The sequence below is a fragment of the Boleophthalmus pectinirostris genome, unplaced genomic scaffold (genome assembly GCF_026225935.1).
Source record: "Boleophthalmus pectinirostris isolate CB_2022bp ecotype Guang Dong unplaced genomic scaffold, ASM2622593v1 HiC_scaffold_2, whole genome shotgun sequence".
Classification (NCBI taxonomy): domain Eukaryota; kingdom Metazoa; phylum Chordata; class Actinopteri; order Gobiiformes; family Gobiidae; genus Boleophthalmus; species Boleophthalmus pectinirostris.
In genome coordinates this window covers 5,274,914-5,287,667 of record NW_026571152.1, presented here as the reverse complement: position 1 = coordinate 5,287,667, position 12,754 = coordinate 5,274,914, and the positions used below count along the sequence as shown (strand labels likewise).

At 39.5% G+C, this 12,754-nt stretch overlaps 1 protein-coding gene and 2 non-coding genes across 3 annotated transcripts; 1 reads left to right on the top strand and 2 right to left on the bottom strand.

Moving 5' to 3' along the window:
- Nucleotides 1-1,766: 1,766 nt before the first annotated feature.
- On the bottom strand, nucleotides 1,767-4,429 carry LOC129409437 (oocyte zinc finger protein XlCOF8.4-like). Its single transcript, XM_055155488.1, has 3 exons — nucleotides 4,111-4,429; nucleotides 3,663-3,750; nucleotides 1,767-3,545 (listed from the first exon to the last, which is right to left on the bottom strand). The coding sequence occupies exons 1-3, from the start codon at nucleotides 4,304-4,306 to the stop codon at nucleotides 2,681-2,683; spliced, it is 1,149 nt and encodes a 382-aa protein (XP_055011463.1). The 5' UTR covers nucleotides 4,307-4,429; the 3' UTR covers nucleotides 1,767-2,680.
- A 7,222-nt stretch (nucleotides 4,430-11,651) lies between these two features.
- LOC129409634 (5S ribosomal RNA) lies at nucleotides 11,652-11,770 on the top strand. The gene has a single exon (XR_008632490.1). It is a non-coding gene; the product is annotated as a 5S ribosomal RNA (ribosomal RNA).
- Nucleotides 11,771-12,413: 643 nt separating this feature from the next.
- Nucleotides 12,414-12,532, bottom strand: LOC129409623 (5S ribosomal RNA). The gene has a single exon (XR_008632479.1). It is a non-coding gene; the product is annotated as a 5S ribosomal RNA (ribosomal RNA).
- Nucleotides 12,533-12,754: the final 222 nt, after the last annotated feature.

Genomic DNA, 12,754 nt, shown 5'->3' with positions numbered 1-12,754 from the left:
CACGTAGATTCTTTCTGAGTGGCATTTCAAAGACAAACTACTTCATGAGGATTGGCAACAAATGATATGCTCATACTGGTGTTATTATAAATATGTTAGAGCTTTGTTACTTTGGAACAGTGTACTCGAGTCGTGCTATTATCTCATTGAGCTGTAACCAGAACAACAAACAGAAGAAGCACTGAGAGGCCCACTGACTGTTGTGTCTTCAAATAGTTTTTACAGATATACAGTGTCCCAAAAAAACAACATCATTGCACAGGCCAATAATTTTGGCAATTCTGATTGAAATAACCTACAATTTTCCACAGAATGTATAGAAACAGATCAAGATTTTATCGTGAATGTTTTATTTTTGTTGTTGTTGGGATTTCAATTATGAGCCAAATAATTGTGACTTTTATTTTTGCCACAATCAGCTACTACTCTGAATTAAGGTTTAACAAAATAATAAAATAATATCAAACATCCAAATACTCATCCCACATTTGTTAGAATCTCATTTTACATGGTCTTTTATACTAGGGATGCAACGATACGTGTGGACTTGTGGGAAAACTGTATCTCGATACACGAGTCACGATATCAATTCAATTTCAATACATTTAAAGATGTGAAAAAAATGTAATTTTTCTGCTAATGAATAAAATATAATAACACTGATATTAATGAAACATTAGATCCATGACATAAGATACACTACAGAACAACTACTGTGCAGCTGGACTTTCTATGTCAAGTGTTTTAGTTCATTTGGTTCAGTGATTTACAGCATTTTTTTCAGTGAAAATAAGAACAGAGTTTCTCAGACTATTTTATATTTTATAATAGAGTTACACCATCAGACTTTTCCTTTTTTGATGATGATTTGAAGATTTCTTTTCTTGTCCTCCTGAGTCTGTCTCTCCTCTCACTGTGTTCACCTGAGTCTGCATCATTCTGCCACCTCCAACAGCAGCAGAGACAGAGACAGACTCCCACACTGCCCTGCTGCAGTCTGCCCTCTGCACTATTCTTCAACATTCATCTGAACTGCCCCCATCTCTATTCATTCATATTCACCGAAAAAGTTTGGAGGTCATGTGAAACCCAGCAATACTATTACTATTACTATTACTATTACTATTACTGTTACTATTATTGTTACTATTATTATTTCTATTACTGTTACTATTATTATTACTGTTACTATTTCTATTACTGTTACAGTTACTATAATGTTCAAAATCATACACTAAATTGTTTCTTGTAACAATCCAGAAACCCTTGACTTTTTTTTCACTCCTAACATATCATAGAAATCTGGCCTAATGGTGATTTAGAGTCCTGCTTCGTGTCATGATACAAATGTGTTTCAGTCAAGTTCAGTAGTGAACAATAATTATTTAGAATCTAACTTGACATGTTTCCTTTTAGCAACTGTTTTTTTGTTTTGTTTTGTTTTCTTTAAAGACCACAGTGTAGTCTGTGGGTGCACTTGGTAACACTGACACTTGTAGAGAAGATTCCACTGGAGAACTGAATTCAAATTACATGAATTCAGATTCAAAGATAATATAATGTATTAAAAAAAAAAAAAAAGAATAATATACATGTTAAAGTTTGTTCAGATTACACAGTTTGAAGTACAATATATTTTGAAGTACAAGATTATTTAAAAATATAGACAATAAACAATAACACTGAAACAAATTTATGCCACTGACACAACAGCAGGTTTATGCATAAAAACTCTTAAATGTACAAAAAGTGATAAAAACACAAACTGTGATAAATCTATTTTATGAATAGGATTTTTTAAATGAATAAAACAGCAGAAAAAACACATGTACGGCAGGTTAATACAAAAATTTTAAGACCAAAATGCAAACTTCTTATTTGGAACACGGCGGCTAGAGCATTAGATATGTCCATTTATCTATGCCAGGGGTCGGCAACCCGCGGCTCCAGAGCCACCTGTGGCTCTTTCATCCTTCTTTTGTGGCTTCCTGTGACTTTAGAAAATAAATAATGAGTATCTAATTACAATGTATTTTTATTTTAGTTTGTTCGTTTTTAAATGTTATTCTAAATTTGCAGATAATGGTAATCTTATAACATTAAAATAAAATGTTTTTAGTATTTTTGTCGCTCTAAATATGCATCACAGCAGCCGATGTGCGACTCCCAGCACAGATCTGGCAACCCAGATACAGGCACCTACACCAGCAGCATGATTTATTGAGCTTTTCGAGCTCTGGTAGGTGGATGGATAAATCCAAGAAAAGAAACATTTCTGAAGAAAAGAGAATGTTTAATGCTACATGGACAGATGCATTTGATTTCACCACTGATGAGACTGGTTTACACGTGATAAAATGATGACGGAACTCAAAAGCAGACGCACTTATGGTTCACTGCAGATGGATAATTTAAGTTTGGATTTTTATTTCCTCTAAAAACTTAAATAGACACTGAGAACTTCATTTGAAAGTAAGTATCAACCAAGTGTCTTTTTTTGGAGTTCTAAATGTTTTTTGTTACATGCAGAAATAAAATTCCATGTTCTCTGTAGCATCTCATTGACTTCATAAATGTAAAACACTATAGCCTTTGAGAGATTTGTGGCTCTGGGTGTTTTCTTTTCTGTGGGAGATGCATCAAATGGCTCTTTGTGGATTTAAGGTGGCCAACCCCTGATCTAGCTTTCTCCCCTGTGTGTCTTCATATGTGCTTTGAGATTAGATCCTTGCACAAACACTTTCTTGCAGACTGAACAGCTGAATGGTTTCTCCCCTGTGTGTGTCCTCATATGTGTTTTGAAATGACATCTGTGTGCAAACACTTTATTACAGACTGAACACCTGAATGGTTTCTCCCCTGTGTGTGTCTTCATATGTGTGTCAACATGATGCTTTCGGGAAAATACTTTCTTACAGACTGAACAGCTGAATGGTTTCTCTCCTGTGTGTGTCCTCATATGTCTTTTGAGGTGATATGTTACAGCAAACATTTTCTTACAGACTGAACAGGTGAATGGTTCCTCTCCTGTGTGAACTCTCCTGTGTTTTTGTAGTTTATATGTAGATCCAAATCTCTCTTTACAAACAGAGCACTTGTGTTTCCTGCTCTCAGCTCCTTTGCCAGTTCCTGACATGTCTCCATAGTTCACAGTGTCTCTGGTCTCTGGTGTAGACTTGTTTCTATCAGTCCCTGTGTCCATGTGTGCAGGTGAACAGCTGAATGGAGCTCTCCAGTCTTCAACACTGTCAGTGTCAGCAGAGTGCTCTGTGTCTCCCTCAGTCTCTGAGTCTGCTCTGATGTCCTCCTCCTGTGTGTCCTCTGTGTGGACATGTGTCTCTGCTCTGATGTCCTCCTCCTGTGTGTCCTCTCTGTGGACATGTGTCTCTGTTTTGATGTCCTCCCCCTGTGTGTCCTCTTTGTGGACTTGTGTCTCTGCTTTGATGTCCTCCTCCTGTGTGTCCTCTCTCTGCTCAGTTTGTCTTTGTAGAAGTAGTGAGGACTCTTCTGTCTTCACGCTCACAGCACTAAACTCTGGGACAGAGCTGAAAAATAGAAGATACATTTGTATATTTCAAACCCAGTTTGAATATTTGTAATAGAAATGATTAAGGATGAACAACAAAATAAAGAATAGCAGTTTGAAAATGTCTGAGACTCACACTTGCTGCTCAGTCTCCTCCTGTTTGATGTTGTGTTCTTCTTTAATGTGTGGAGTCAGACCAGGGCTCAGAGAGGGGAGCTGGACAGCTGCAGGAGACAAGAGTATACACACACATTCACGTGCAGTGTTGTGACATGAACACTGTGAACTTGTCTGTAGTCTTCTACTTTAAGGCTGATGGGATGTCTTTTCTGTCCATGAAGTTGTAAATACGTTTGAGTCAGTATCTGAAGTGATTTAGAGTCATACAGGTTCTTTGGGGTACCTTTGCTGTTTTGTCATGTTGTTGTTTTTCTGTAATTAAAAAAATAAATAAATAGTGTATTGATTCCTGTCCTAGTCGCTAGAGAAATTAAATTGAGCGGAGGCACTAGGTGGCGCCAGACCGGCTACTTTTTAACACCCATAGGTTTAAAAATAGGATCCATACGATCCAGAAAACTTACCGACTCTAACGAGCACGACCCTCGGGCTCAGAGCCCTCAGAGTTGAGTCCAGGAGCAGCTGGAGCCGCTGGTTTTCGTATTTGTAGCGGCGCAGCTCCTTCTCATATTCCGCTATGGTGCTCTTCAGCAGCGCAAATAAGTCCTCCGCACCAGCACCCAGACGCTCCTCCACAAACGTTATCCACTCTGTGGACATGTTGATTTTTTTTGCCAGTGTACCACGGCTCTGCTCCACGGTTACGAGAGGGGTCTGGCTGCAGACACCCGTGAAACGCTTCGGTGCTTATTGTGCTTCATTCAAGCCCCCAGGTTCCAAAATGGCCGCCAATTCAAGTCAATGGGCTGAGCTCAATGGCGCATGATCCCAGATTAGCCTAGCCCGGCTAGGTACTTTCGGTGGCCGTGGGCCGACCGAGCATGCGCAGTAGTGCTCTTTTCTCCCACGGGCACACGCGAATGCACGCGACCACACGCACGGAGCGCGGGCTCGTGTATCACGTGATCGCTTTGACCAATCAGAGCGAGAGGAACGAGAGCGGAGCGGAGCAGAGCGGAACGAATATAAAGCGTTTTTTTTTTTAAGACAACTGAAGGATTTTGAGCGAGAAAAAGTTTATTATCTAAAAATAGGTAGGCTGCAGCCCTCGAAGTAGCAACCGCGGACCACAAGACCGTTGTTGAAATGGGACAGGTGTAGCCCGCGGAGTCTCCCCGTTGCCCGGCAACCGAGACACGCTGCTAACAACACGCACCACGCAGATTACGCCCACGGATCACTAACAGATTACGCACGGGTCATCAAACTTTCGGATTTTGAGACCAAGTTTTTGTAATAATTCTCATCCAAATCTTATGGCTAAAAACGAAAACTTATGTTTAACTTTTGCAAAACAAAACGGCTATATTTCTGGGATACATCTAAAATGGGCCAAATTACCTTAAAGTTTCAAAAACAGTGATGAGATATGCATTATTAAATAAGTATTTTTATACTGACCAAGTATATGACCATTTATACAGGGAATGCATTTAAGTCAATTTATAAAGAAAAACATCTCTCCTTTGAGCAAAGATGGTTTATTAAACAATCAAAGGAACTTCTGGAAGTGATCATAACGTGAATAGTCAAACATTAAACCCGTTACAACATTCAATGCATTAACCACAAACCTTTAGTACTTTGAAGTCTATGGTAAATCCATGTATGACAAATGTGGTTGTGCCCTCATCTACACTCTTTAGGGATAAAGTCTCTGCTCTTAGACTGTCAGTGCCTTCTGTTGTGGACCTTGTAGCTTCAACAGGCTGTAAATCAGTTTTTGTGTGTTTTGAACCAGTGTCTCTTCTGGACCTGAAAAAAATTGTTCAATAGCTAAAGCCTTCCTTTTGTCCTCTAGATATTATTCCAAGTCGTCTGTTCAAGGATGTTTTCGATTCTTTTGGACCTTATATTTCTTATGTTGTGAACTTGTCTCTGATGTCTGGCTGTTTTTCCACTGCCCTGAAACATACTGTAGTCCAACCACTTATCAAAAAGCCTAATCCTAACCCAAATGTTCTTCGTAATTTTAGACCTACCTCAAAGTTGCCCTTTTTATCTAAGGTTTTAGAGAAGGTTGTTTATGACCAACTACAGTCTTACCTTAATCTTAATGAAATTGGTGAAAAATTCCAATCTGGTTTTAAATCTCAGCACAGCACTGAAACAGCTCTTTTAAAAGTTTTTAATGACCTGCTTTTAACTGTTGACTCTGGGAAATCCGCTGTTCTTTTACTTTTAGACTTAACAGCTGCTTTTGACACGGTGGATCACAGCATCCTTCTGTCTCGCCTGGAGACACATGTAGGCATTAAGGGTACATTGCTCTGTTGGTTCAGGTCATATCTGTCAGACAGGAGTTTTTCTGTAAACTTAGGACGGTCCTCCTCCACTGTGTCTCTTTTACAGTATGGTGTGCCTCAGGGTTCTACATTAGCACTGGTCCTCGTTGCTCTGTAAATGCTCCCCCTGGGTGATGTTTTTAGAAAGCACAATGTCACTTTTCACTGATTTGCAGATGACATTCAAATTTACCTGCCAGTGACCACAATTGTCAGCCAGAGCACGATCAAAGCTCTGCAGGACTGTCTCAGACCTGGCTGAGCACAAACTTCCTGAATCTAAATCTTTTTTTTTTTTTTAAATGAGATTGTGGTGTTTGGGCAAACAAACCCACTGCTTGGGCAGGACAGTGTGATTGTTCCTCTGTCCTTCTGTTGTCTCCCTGCAGTGAGGAGTCTTGGGGTGATTGTGGACTCCATGTTCAAACTGGACAAGCACATTAGCTCTGTGATTAAGTCCAGCTTCTTTCAGTTGAGGCTCCTCACTAAAGTAAAGCCACGGGCAGAGTTCGAAAGAGCGATCCATGCTTTTGTAACATCATGCTTGGACCATTGTAATTCTTTGTATGTAGGGTTAGACCAGGGCTCCTGCAGCGCTTACAACACGTCCAGAATGCTGCAGCTCGTCTTCTGACAAATACTAAGAAACGTGAACACATCACACCTGTTCTGTGTGACCTGCACTGGCTCCTGTTTCATATCAGGTGCAATTTAAATGTTATTCTTTTCAAATGTTTGCACTCTATGGGTCCAGTCTATTTGAGGGAGTTACTGCAGCCCTGTCCTCCGCCCAGAGCCCTGAGATCAGCCGACCAGCTCCTGTTGGTCGTGCCCAAAACCAGGCTCAAGACGAGAGGTGACAGAGGTTTTTCTGTGGCAGCACCCAGACTGTGGAACAGCCTTCCTCTTCTTGTCAGATCCTCTCAGTCTGTAACGCAGTGTGAGACGAGACTGAAAACTCACCGCTTTTCCCTGGCATTTACTATGAGCTAGCTAGTTTTCACCTGTTACCTGTATACATGTATATGTAACTGTTTCTTCTATTTTGTTGAGCTGTATGTGACGCACTTTGGTCAGCTGAAGTTGTTTAAAATGTGCTATATAAATAAAATTGAATTGAATTGAACTGAATATGAGTACAAACAGCTGTAGGTCTGTGTACTGTCAAATAGTTGTTCCCATTTTGCTGAAGCAGGTGACAATCCAAAATGAACAAATTATCTTTGCAAAATATCTTCAGGTGGCATACCACTGCTTAACTGCAGTACAATAGTACATTCTCATAGGACATGTAATTATAATTACTATCAAAAGAGACACATTTCATCATGAATCAAATGTCAGTATAAACTTATGAGCAAATTATATGTTTTCAGTTTTACCTCACACACTTGTTAAGATCATTTCCTTGTGATGAAGCTGTTTATGTGCTCCTCAGCTAAGATGAAAAGAAACTACGATTTTACTGTTTCACTTTTGTAGGAAATTAGAAGTTAAACCTAAACTTTATGGACACATCACTATCAGAACACATTAGGGACAGCAGCAGACAGAATGTGCAGGAGGCCTGATGCAACCAGAGGCTCCACAGGTCTTCTGCAGTCTGGACTTCCTCCTCCTCAGTGGCTCAGGACTTCATCTTCAGAGATTCTGGACATGGACAGCGGAGACATGACCCAGTCATCACTCAGTCTGATGTATCTCTCGTCTTCTGGAGGAGGAAGAGCAGAATGGGCCTCACGTCTGAGTCGTTCAAAGTTCTGTCCTGCAGAGTGAAAACCTGTAATGACATACACATTAAGACAACTACAAAACTATTAGAGGAAAATGAGGTTCACAGAGCATGTACATTCACATCCAAAGGCAGTTTCTATAAATTGAAACAGCAAAATTTTCCTTGTCAAGATTTTTCTAGCACAGTTTTTGGAGGAAGCAGAGCATGCTGACGCAGGAGACTGAGGACCACAGAGCTTTCTTCTGTCTACAGCGAGACAAACCACCTGCTGTATCTGAGTTTGGGATGCTGTCAGTCCGCTTTGATTCGCTCGGAAAGGTGGAGTAGGTGAGCGGAGAGGACTGAATGAGGATTTGAGATGGAGAAAATAGTGGTAAAAGATGACTGCGTTGATTCAGGAGCGGAGAACGAAAGGTAAGTTTGTGTTAAGGTTAGGTTAAGGTTAAGGTTCTTTATTTGTCATTCAAGCATGTGAGAGACACATGACAGAACAAAATGTGCTCCCTGAGGCCCAGTGATCCAGAGAGAGATAAAAACAATAATAAATAAGCAATATTAAAAAGTTAATACATCAAAAACAACAACATTTAGAAGTTCCAATAGACAAGTACAAGTAAAACGTGGCAAGATAGAGAGGCAGCCCAAGCAGGAAGTCAGTGTGCACTGTTCAAAACTCTGACAGCCTCAGGAAAGAAGCTGAACTTCAGCCGAGATGTTCTGGCTTTAATGCTCCTCAGTCTCCTCCCAGAGGCAGAGGAACAAACAGGTGGTGGGAGGGTGCGAGGGGTCCCCCATGATCCTGGAGACCCGTCTTCTACAACGCTCCTCATAAATTTCACTGATGGGTGTAAAGTCACATCCAGTGATCTTCTCTGCTGCTCTGACCACACGCTGTAGATCTGTCCTGTCCTGGGCTGAGCAGTGGCCGTACCACACTGTGATGGACTGAGTCAACACACGCTCCACTCCACATTTATAAAAAGACATGAGAGCAGGGAGGCCTAGCCCAGCAGCCTTGAGTCTCCTCAAAAAATAGACGCTGGTGGGCCTTCTTTACAATGCTAGCTGCATTAATGGACCAAGTTAGGCTGTTGGTGATGTGCAGACCCAGATACTTCCAGCAGGACACCCTTTCAACTTCTGTGCCCTTGATGCAGAGAGGCAGCGATGAACAGCTGTTCCACCTAAAATCCACTATCAACTCCATCGTTTTTAAAAGGTTCAGGCAGAGGTTGTTCTCTCTGCACCAGGTCTCCAGCAGCTGTACCTCCTGTCTTTATGCCTGCTTGCTCCGAGATTAATCCCACAACAGCAGTGTCATCTGTAAATTTAACAATCTGACAGGTCGGGTGAGAAGCCAAACAGTCATATGTTAGAGTATACAGCAGGGGGCTCGGAACCGGTGTTGAGAGTTGTTGGTGGGGAGAAGCAGCCCTTAATCCTAACAGTCTGCTCCCTGTTAGTAAGAAAGACCCATATTACACTATTTTCTGGTCTATGTTATAATGTTTTCTCATCACAAACACATCTATGTTGTGTTTTGTTTCATTCACACAAACGTACACACTCACAAATCAGGTGTTCTGTCGAAATAAGTGACCTTACGTTTTTCTGTTTTTACCATTGTATAAATCCAATAAAGCCAATAAAGTCTAACCCTAACCTCCCCAGTTTTGCAACAAATTTCTTTGGATTAGAGACGCAGGTTTGATGCTGTTTGCACACAGTGATCACACTTTATACCTTAGTTATATCAAATTTCAACTCATTTATATGAATATGCTCATTTGGACAGTCGTATTCTGCTCAAATAAGGCTCCTACTAAAGGGAGCACATATCGACAGGTCAATTTAGCCATCGAATTATGCTCCCACTTTAGAATCACCATTATTCACTCATTTAAGGAGCAAATCTTGACTGTATCTTCTCCCAATTTAAGCATCCACTAGAGCAGGGGTCTCCAACCTTTTTCCTCCGGTGAGCTACTTTTACAAAATGAAAATGCCAAAGAGCTACTGAACGATCACAAGAAATTGAGCAGAGCAAGGCTTGGATGAGGTACAGTTAAATGCCCATAAAACATAAACCATTATTCATTTTATTAGGGTACAAAGTTAGAAATCAAAATGATACATGTACGATGGTAATAGGCATTTAATTAATCAAATGTTACTTATTCAGCACAATATGTGTAATTCAGAAATCCTTTGTCGAGCTGCTTAGAAGGGTGTAGAGATCACACCTCACCTTTGTAATAGTGGGGACACTGTAGATGGGACAATTCCTGCAATTAAAATTTTATATAGCGCCAATAACAATGAACTTGTTTCTTAGTCATGATGGACGAGGACAGTAAAAGTCACGACAGAAGAAACATTATAACAAATATTTATTTAAAAAATATATAGACACGATCCAGGGAAGAAAATGTATCCCATCTGTGCCTCGGGAGCTCAAATCGACAGGACACCGACATTTTTATTTTAGGCTGTTCCCTCAAATTGAAAACACTAATGTGACAATACAGGAAGTGCTCCACTTTGTTTTTAAACTCCATACACCTTCATTAGAATCATTTGGTTGATTTCAGCCCAGGAATTCCCCGTTTCTACTGAAAGGTAAAAGGTAGATTGAAAACTACCACTTCATGACATCACAAGGTGGAACAGAGCATTTTGAGTTTGGAGATGTAGTTTTGGAGATGTAGACTAAATAATAAAGAATTACTCAAACATGTGTGAATGAAACTCCTCATCTGTTTCTGAGGACATTATAATATGACTTAAAGCTCACAAGAGTTAATTTTGCATAATATAAGACCTTTAAATTAGATAATATACAAATGTGCAAATTTTTTGTATATTTATTTTTGTACAAGTAGGTCTAAGTCATTTTAAGGCTGTATTCTGCATTATGTAACCACTGACACTGACTGATTTTATCTCTGTATAATAAACTGCTTTAAGAACCATAATAGTAAAAACAAATTTTTTTGCAGCACAAATGAAGTACAAACAATTGACTCAATTTTGTGTCGTTTTAGAGCATTCTGAAGCTTCCTGGGGGCTGACAGACCCCAATTTTTTTATTTTATTTTTTTTATTTATTTTACTTTCAAAAATACCTCGAAAAACAAGCATTCTGACTGTGTCCCCTCTCCACAGATCTGACCTGTCACTTGGTCTGGTTTGGTCTCCACATTGATGGAAAGGTTTAATGCCATACTTCGAAATATTCCAGGCAAGCAATAACATCTCCATGGAGAAAAACATTTGATGTACCCTCCACCAGAAAAGTTACACAACGCACCTTTAACAAAATGTCCTTTTAAAAGGTGATATAAAAAGAAAAAAAAAAATTAGATTTAGAAACATTCAGAAAGAACAACTTTACCACTTTAAATGGCAATGATCGATTTTTTTCCCATGTAATAAAATAAAACATGTTTTCCTTCTGTAATGTATTTTTGTCAATTTTTTTATGTGAACCCCATGAGAAATAGTTCTTGCTGTGGTAATAACTAATGAAAATCCAAAATAAATAAAGAAACTAAACAAAAATGAACTGCACATTCACACTGTCATTTGTGATGCAATGATAATGTTGCCTGGGCTGAGTTAGAATAACAATAAGTTATTAGTTATGTGGTTAGTCGTACTACCAAAACCAGCCTATTTGAGTGTTTGAAATAAAACATATGAAACATTCGTGTGCAGAATGAAAAGCTTACAGCACCTGGTATTCCCAGGCGGTCTCCCATCCAAGCACTAACCTGTGTGTTATTAAGATAAAGGTAGAATTTACTGAACGCTGTGGGGAAATGCATCCTCTGTATCTGATTAAAGGATTCTGATCATTGAACTTATTTTAAGTTAAATAAAGCTAAATCTAGATATAAAAACAGTGTCCATGTCAAATTCTGTCGCTTACGGCCATACCACCCTGAACACGCCCGATCTCGTCTGATCTCGGAAGCTAAGCAGGGTCGGGCCTGGTTAGTACTTGGATGGGAGACCGCCTGGGAATACCAGGTGCTGTAAGCTTTTCATTCTGCACTCGACTGTTTCATGTTTTATTTGACTGTTTCAAATCTGTAGAACACTCAGGTAGTCTGGTTTTGATACACAATTCTTTCTTTACAACATAAAGTACTTTAACTCGCATATATGTTTAAAAAGTAGGATTATGTGCGGAAATGCGCATTGTGACTGACTCCAGGAATACAAACATTTGTACAACACTAAAATATGACCTGATGAACTCATCCAAAAACCCCACACATTTCATGTTTGTAGATGTATAAACATGATTGTGATATATCGTGCAGTCTTATCTTAAAGTGACTTATCGTAGATAAATAATAATTGTTGCAGTGTCTTTAGCTACACATATAAATTGGTTATGTTTTACTTTCTTTTCTTTTTTCATGACTTTTAACAATTTTACAGTCTGTTCTGTTGAACCTGATAGAGTTAAATTAAGTGAATAAAAAGGGACTTTTCTATGTAGAAAAGTATCAGGACAGCGCCCTCTTCTGGTCACATTGGAGTAGTGTAGTAGTAAGTCACAGTAATAGTAAAACTAAGACGCGTACAGTCACGTAAAGGCCAAAGTGTTTCGTTTCTCTCGTGTTTCTAAAAATGATATGCTTATAAATTAAATTTGGAACAAGAGAAGAAAAGTAAAAGCTTACAGCACCTGGTATTCCCAGGCGGTCTCCCATCCAAGTACTAACCAGGCCCGACCCTGCTTAGCTTCCGAGATCAGACGAGATCGGGCGTGTTCAGGGTGGTATGGCCGTAAGCGACAGACTCTGACATGGACACTGTTTTTATATCTAGATTTAGGTCCACGAATAAAGGTCCATGATCTTTAGTCTCCTGGGTCAGTGCGCTGTGCTGCCTCCAAGAATTTTTTTTTTTAGTACTTCATACCCCAGATAAAAACAAAAAGGCACCACATAAAGATCACACCTAAACATAGCAAAATAAATCAAACCACAATTGTGAAGATAAAATAACACAAAA

Excerpts from the sequence above, each read along its gene's own strand:
- LOC129409437 (XM_055155488.1), bottom strand. The coding sequence starts at position 4,306 with ATGTCCACAGAGTGGATAACGTTTGTGGAGGAGCGTCTGGGTGCTGGT. Across the intron at positions 3,751-4,110 it reads GGTCGTGCTCGTTAGAGTCG|CTGTCCAGCTCCCCTCTCTG; the intron begins GTAAGTTTTCTG and ends TGTCTCCTGCAG. Across the intron at positions 3,546-3,662 it reads GAGGAGACTGAGCAGCAAGT|CTCTGTCCCAGAGTTTAGTG; the intron begins GTGAGTCTCAGA and ends TCTATTTTTCAG.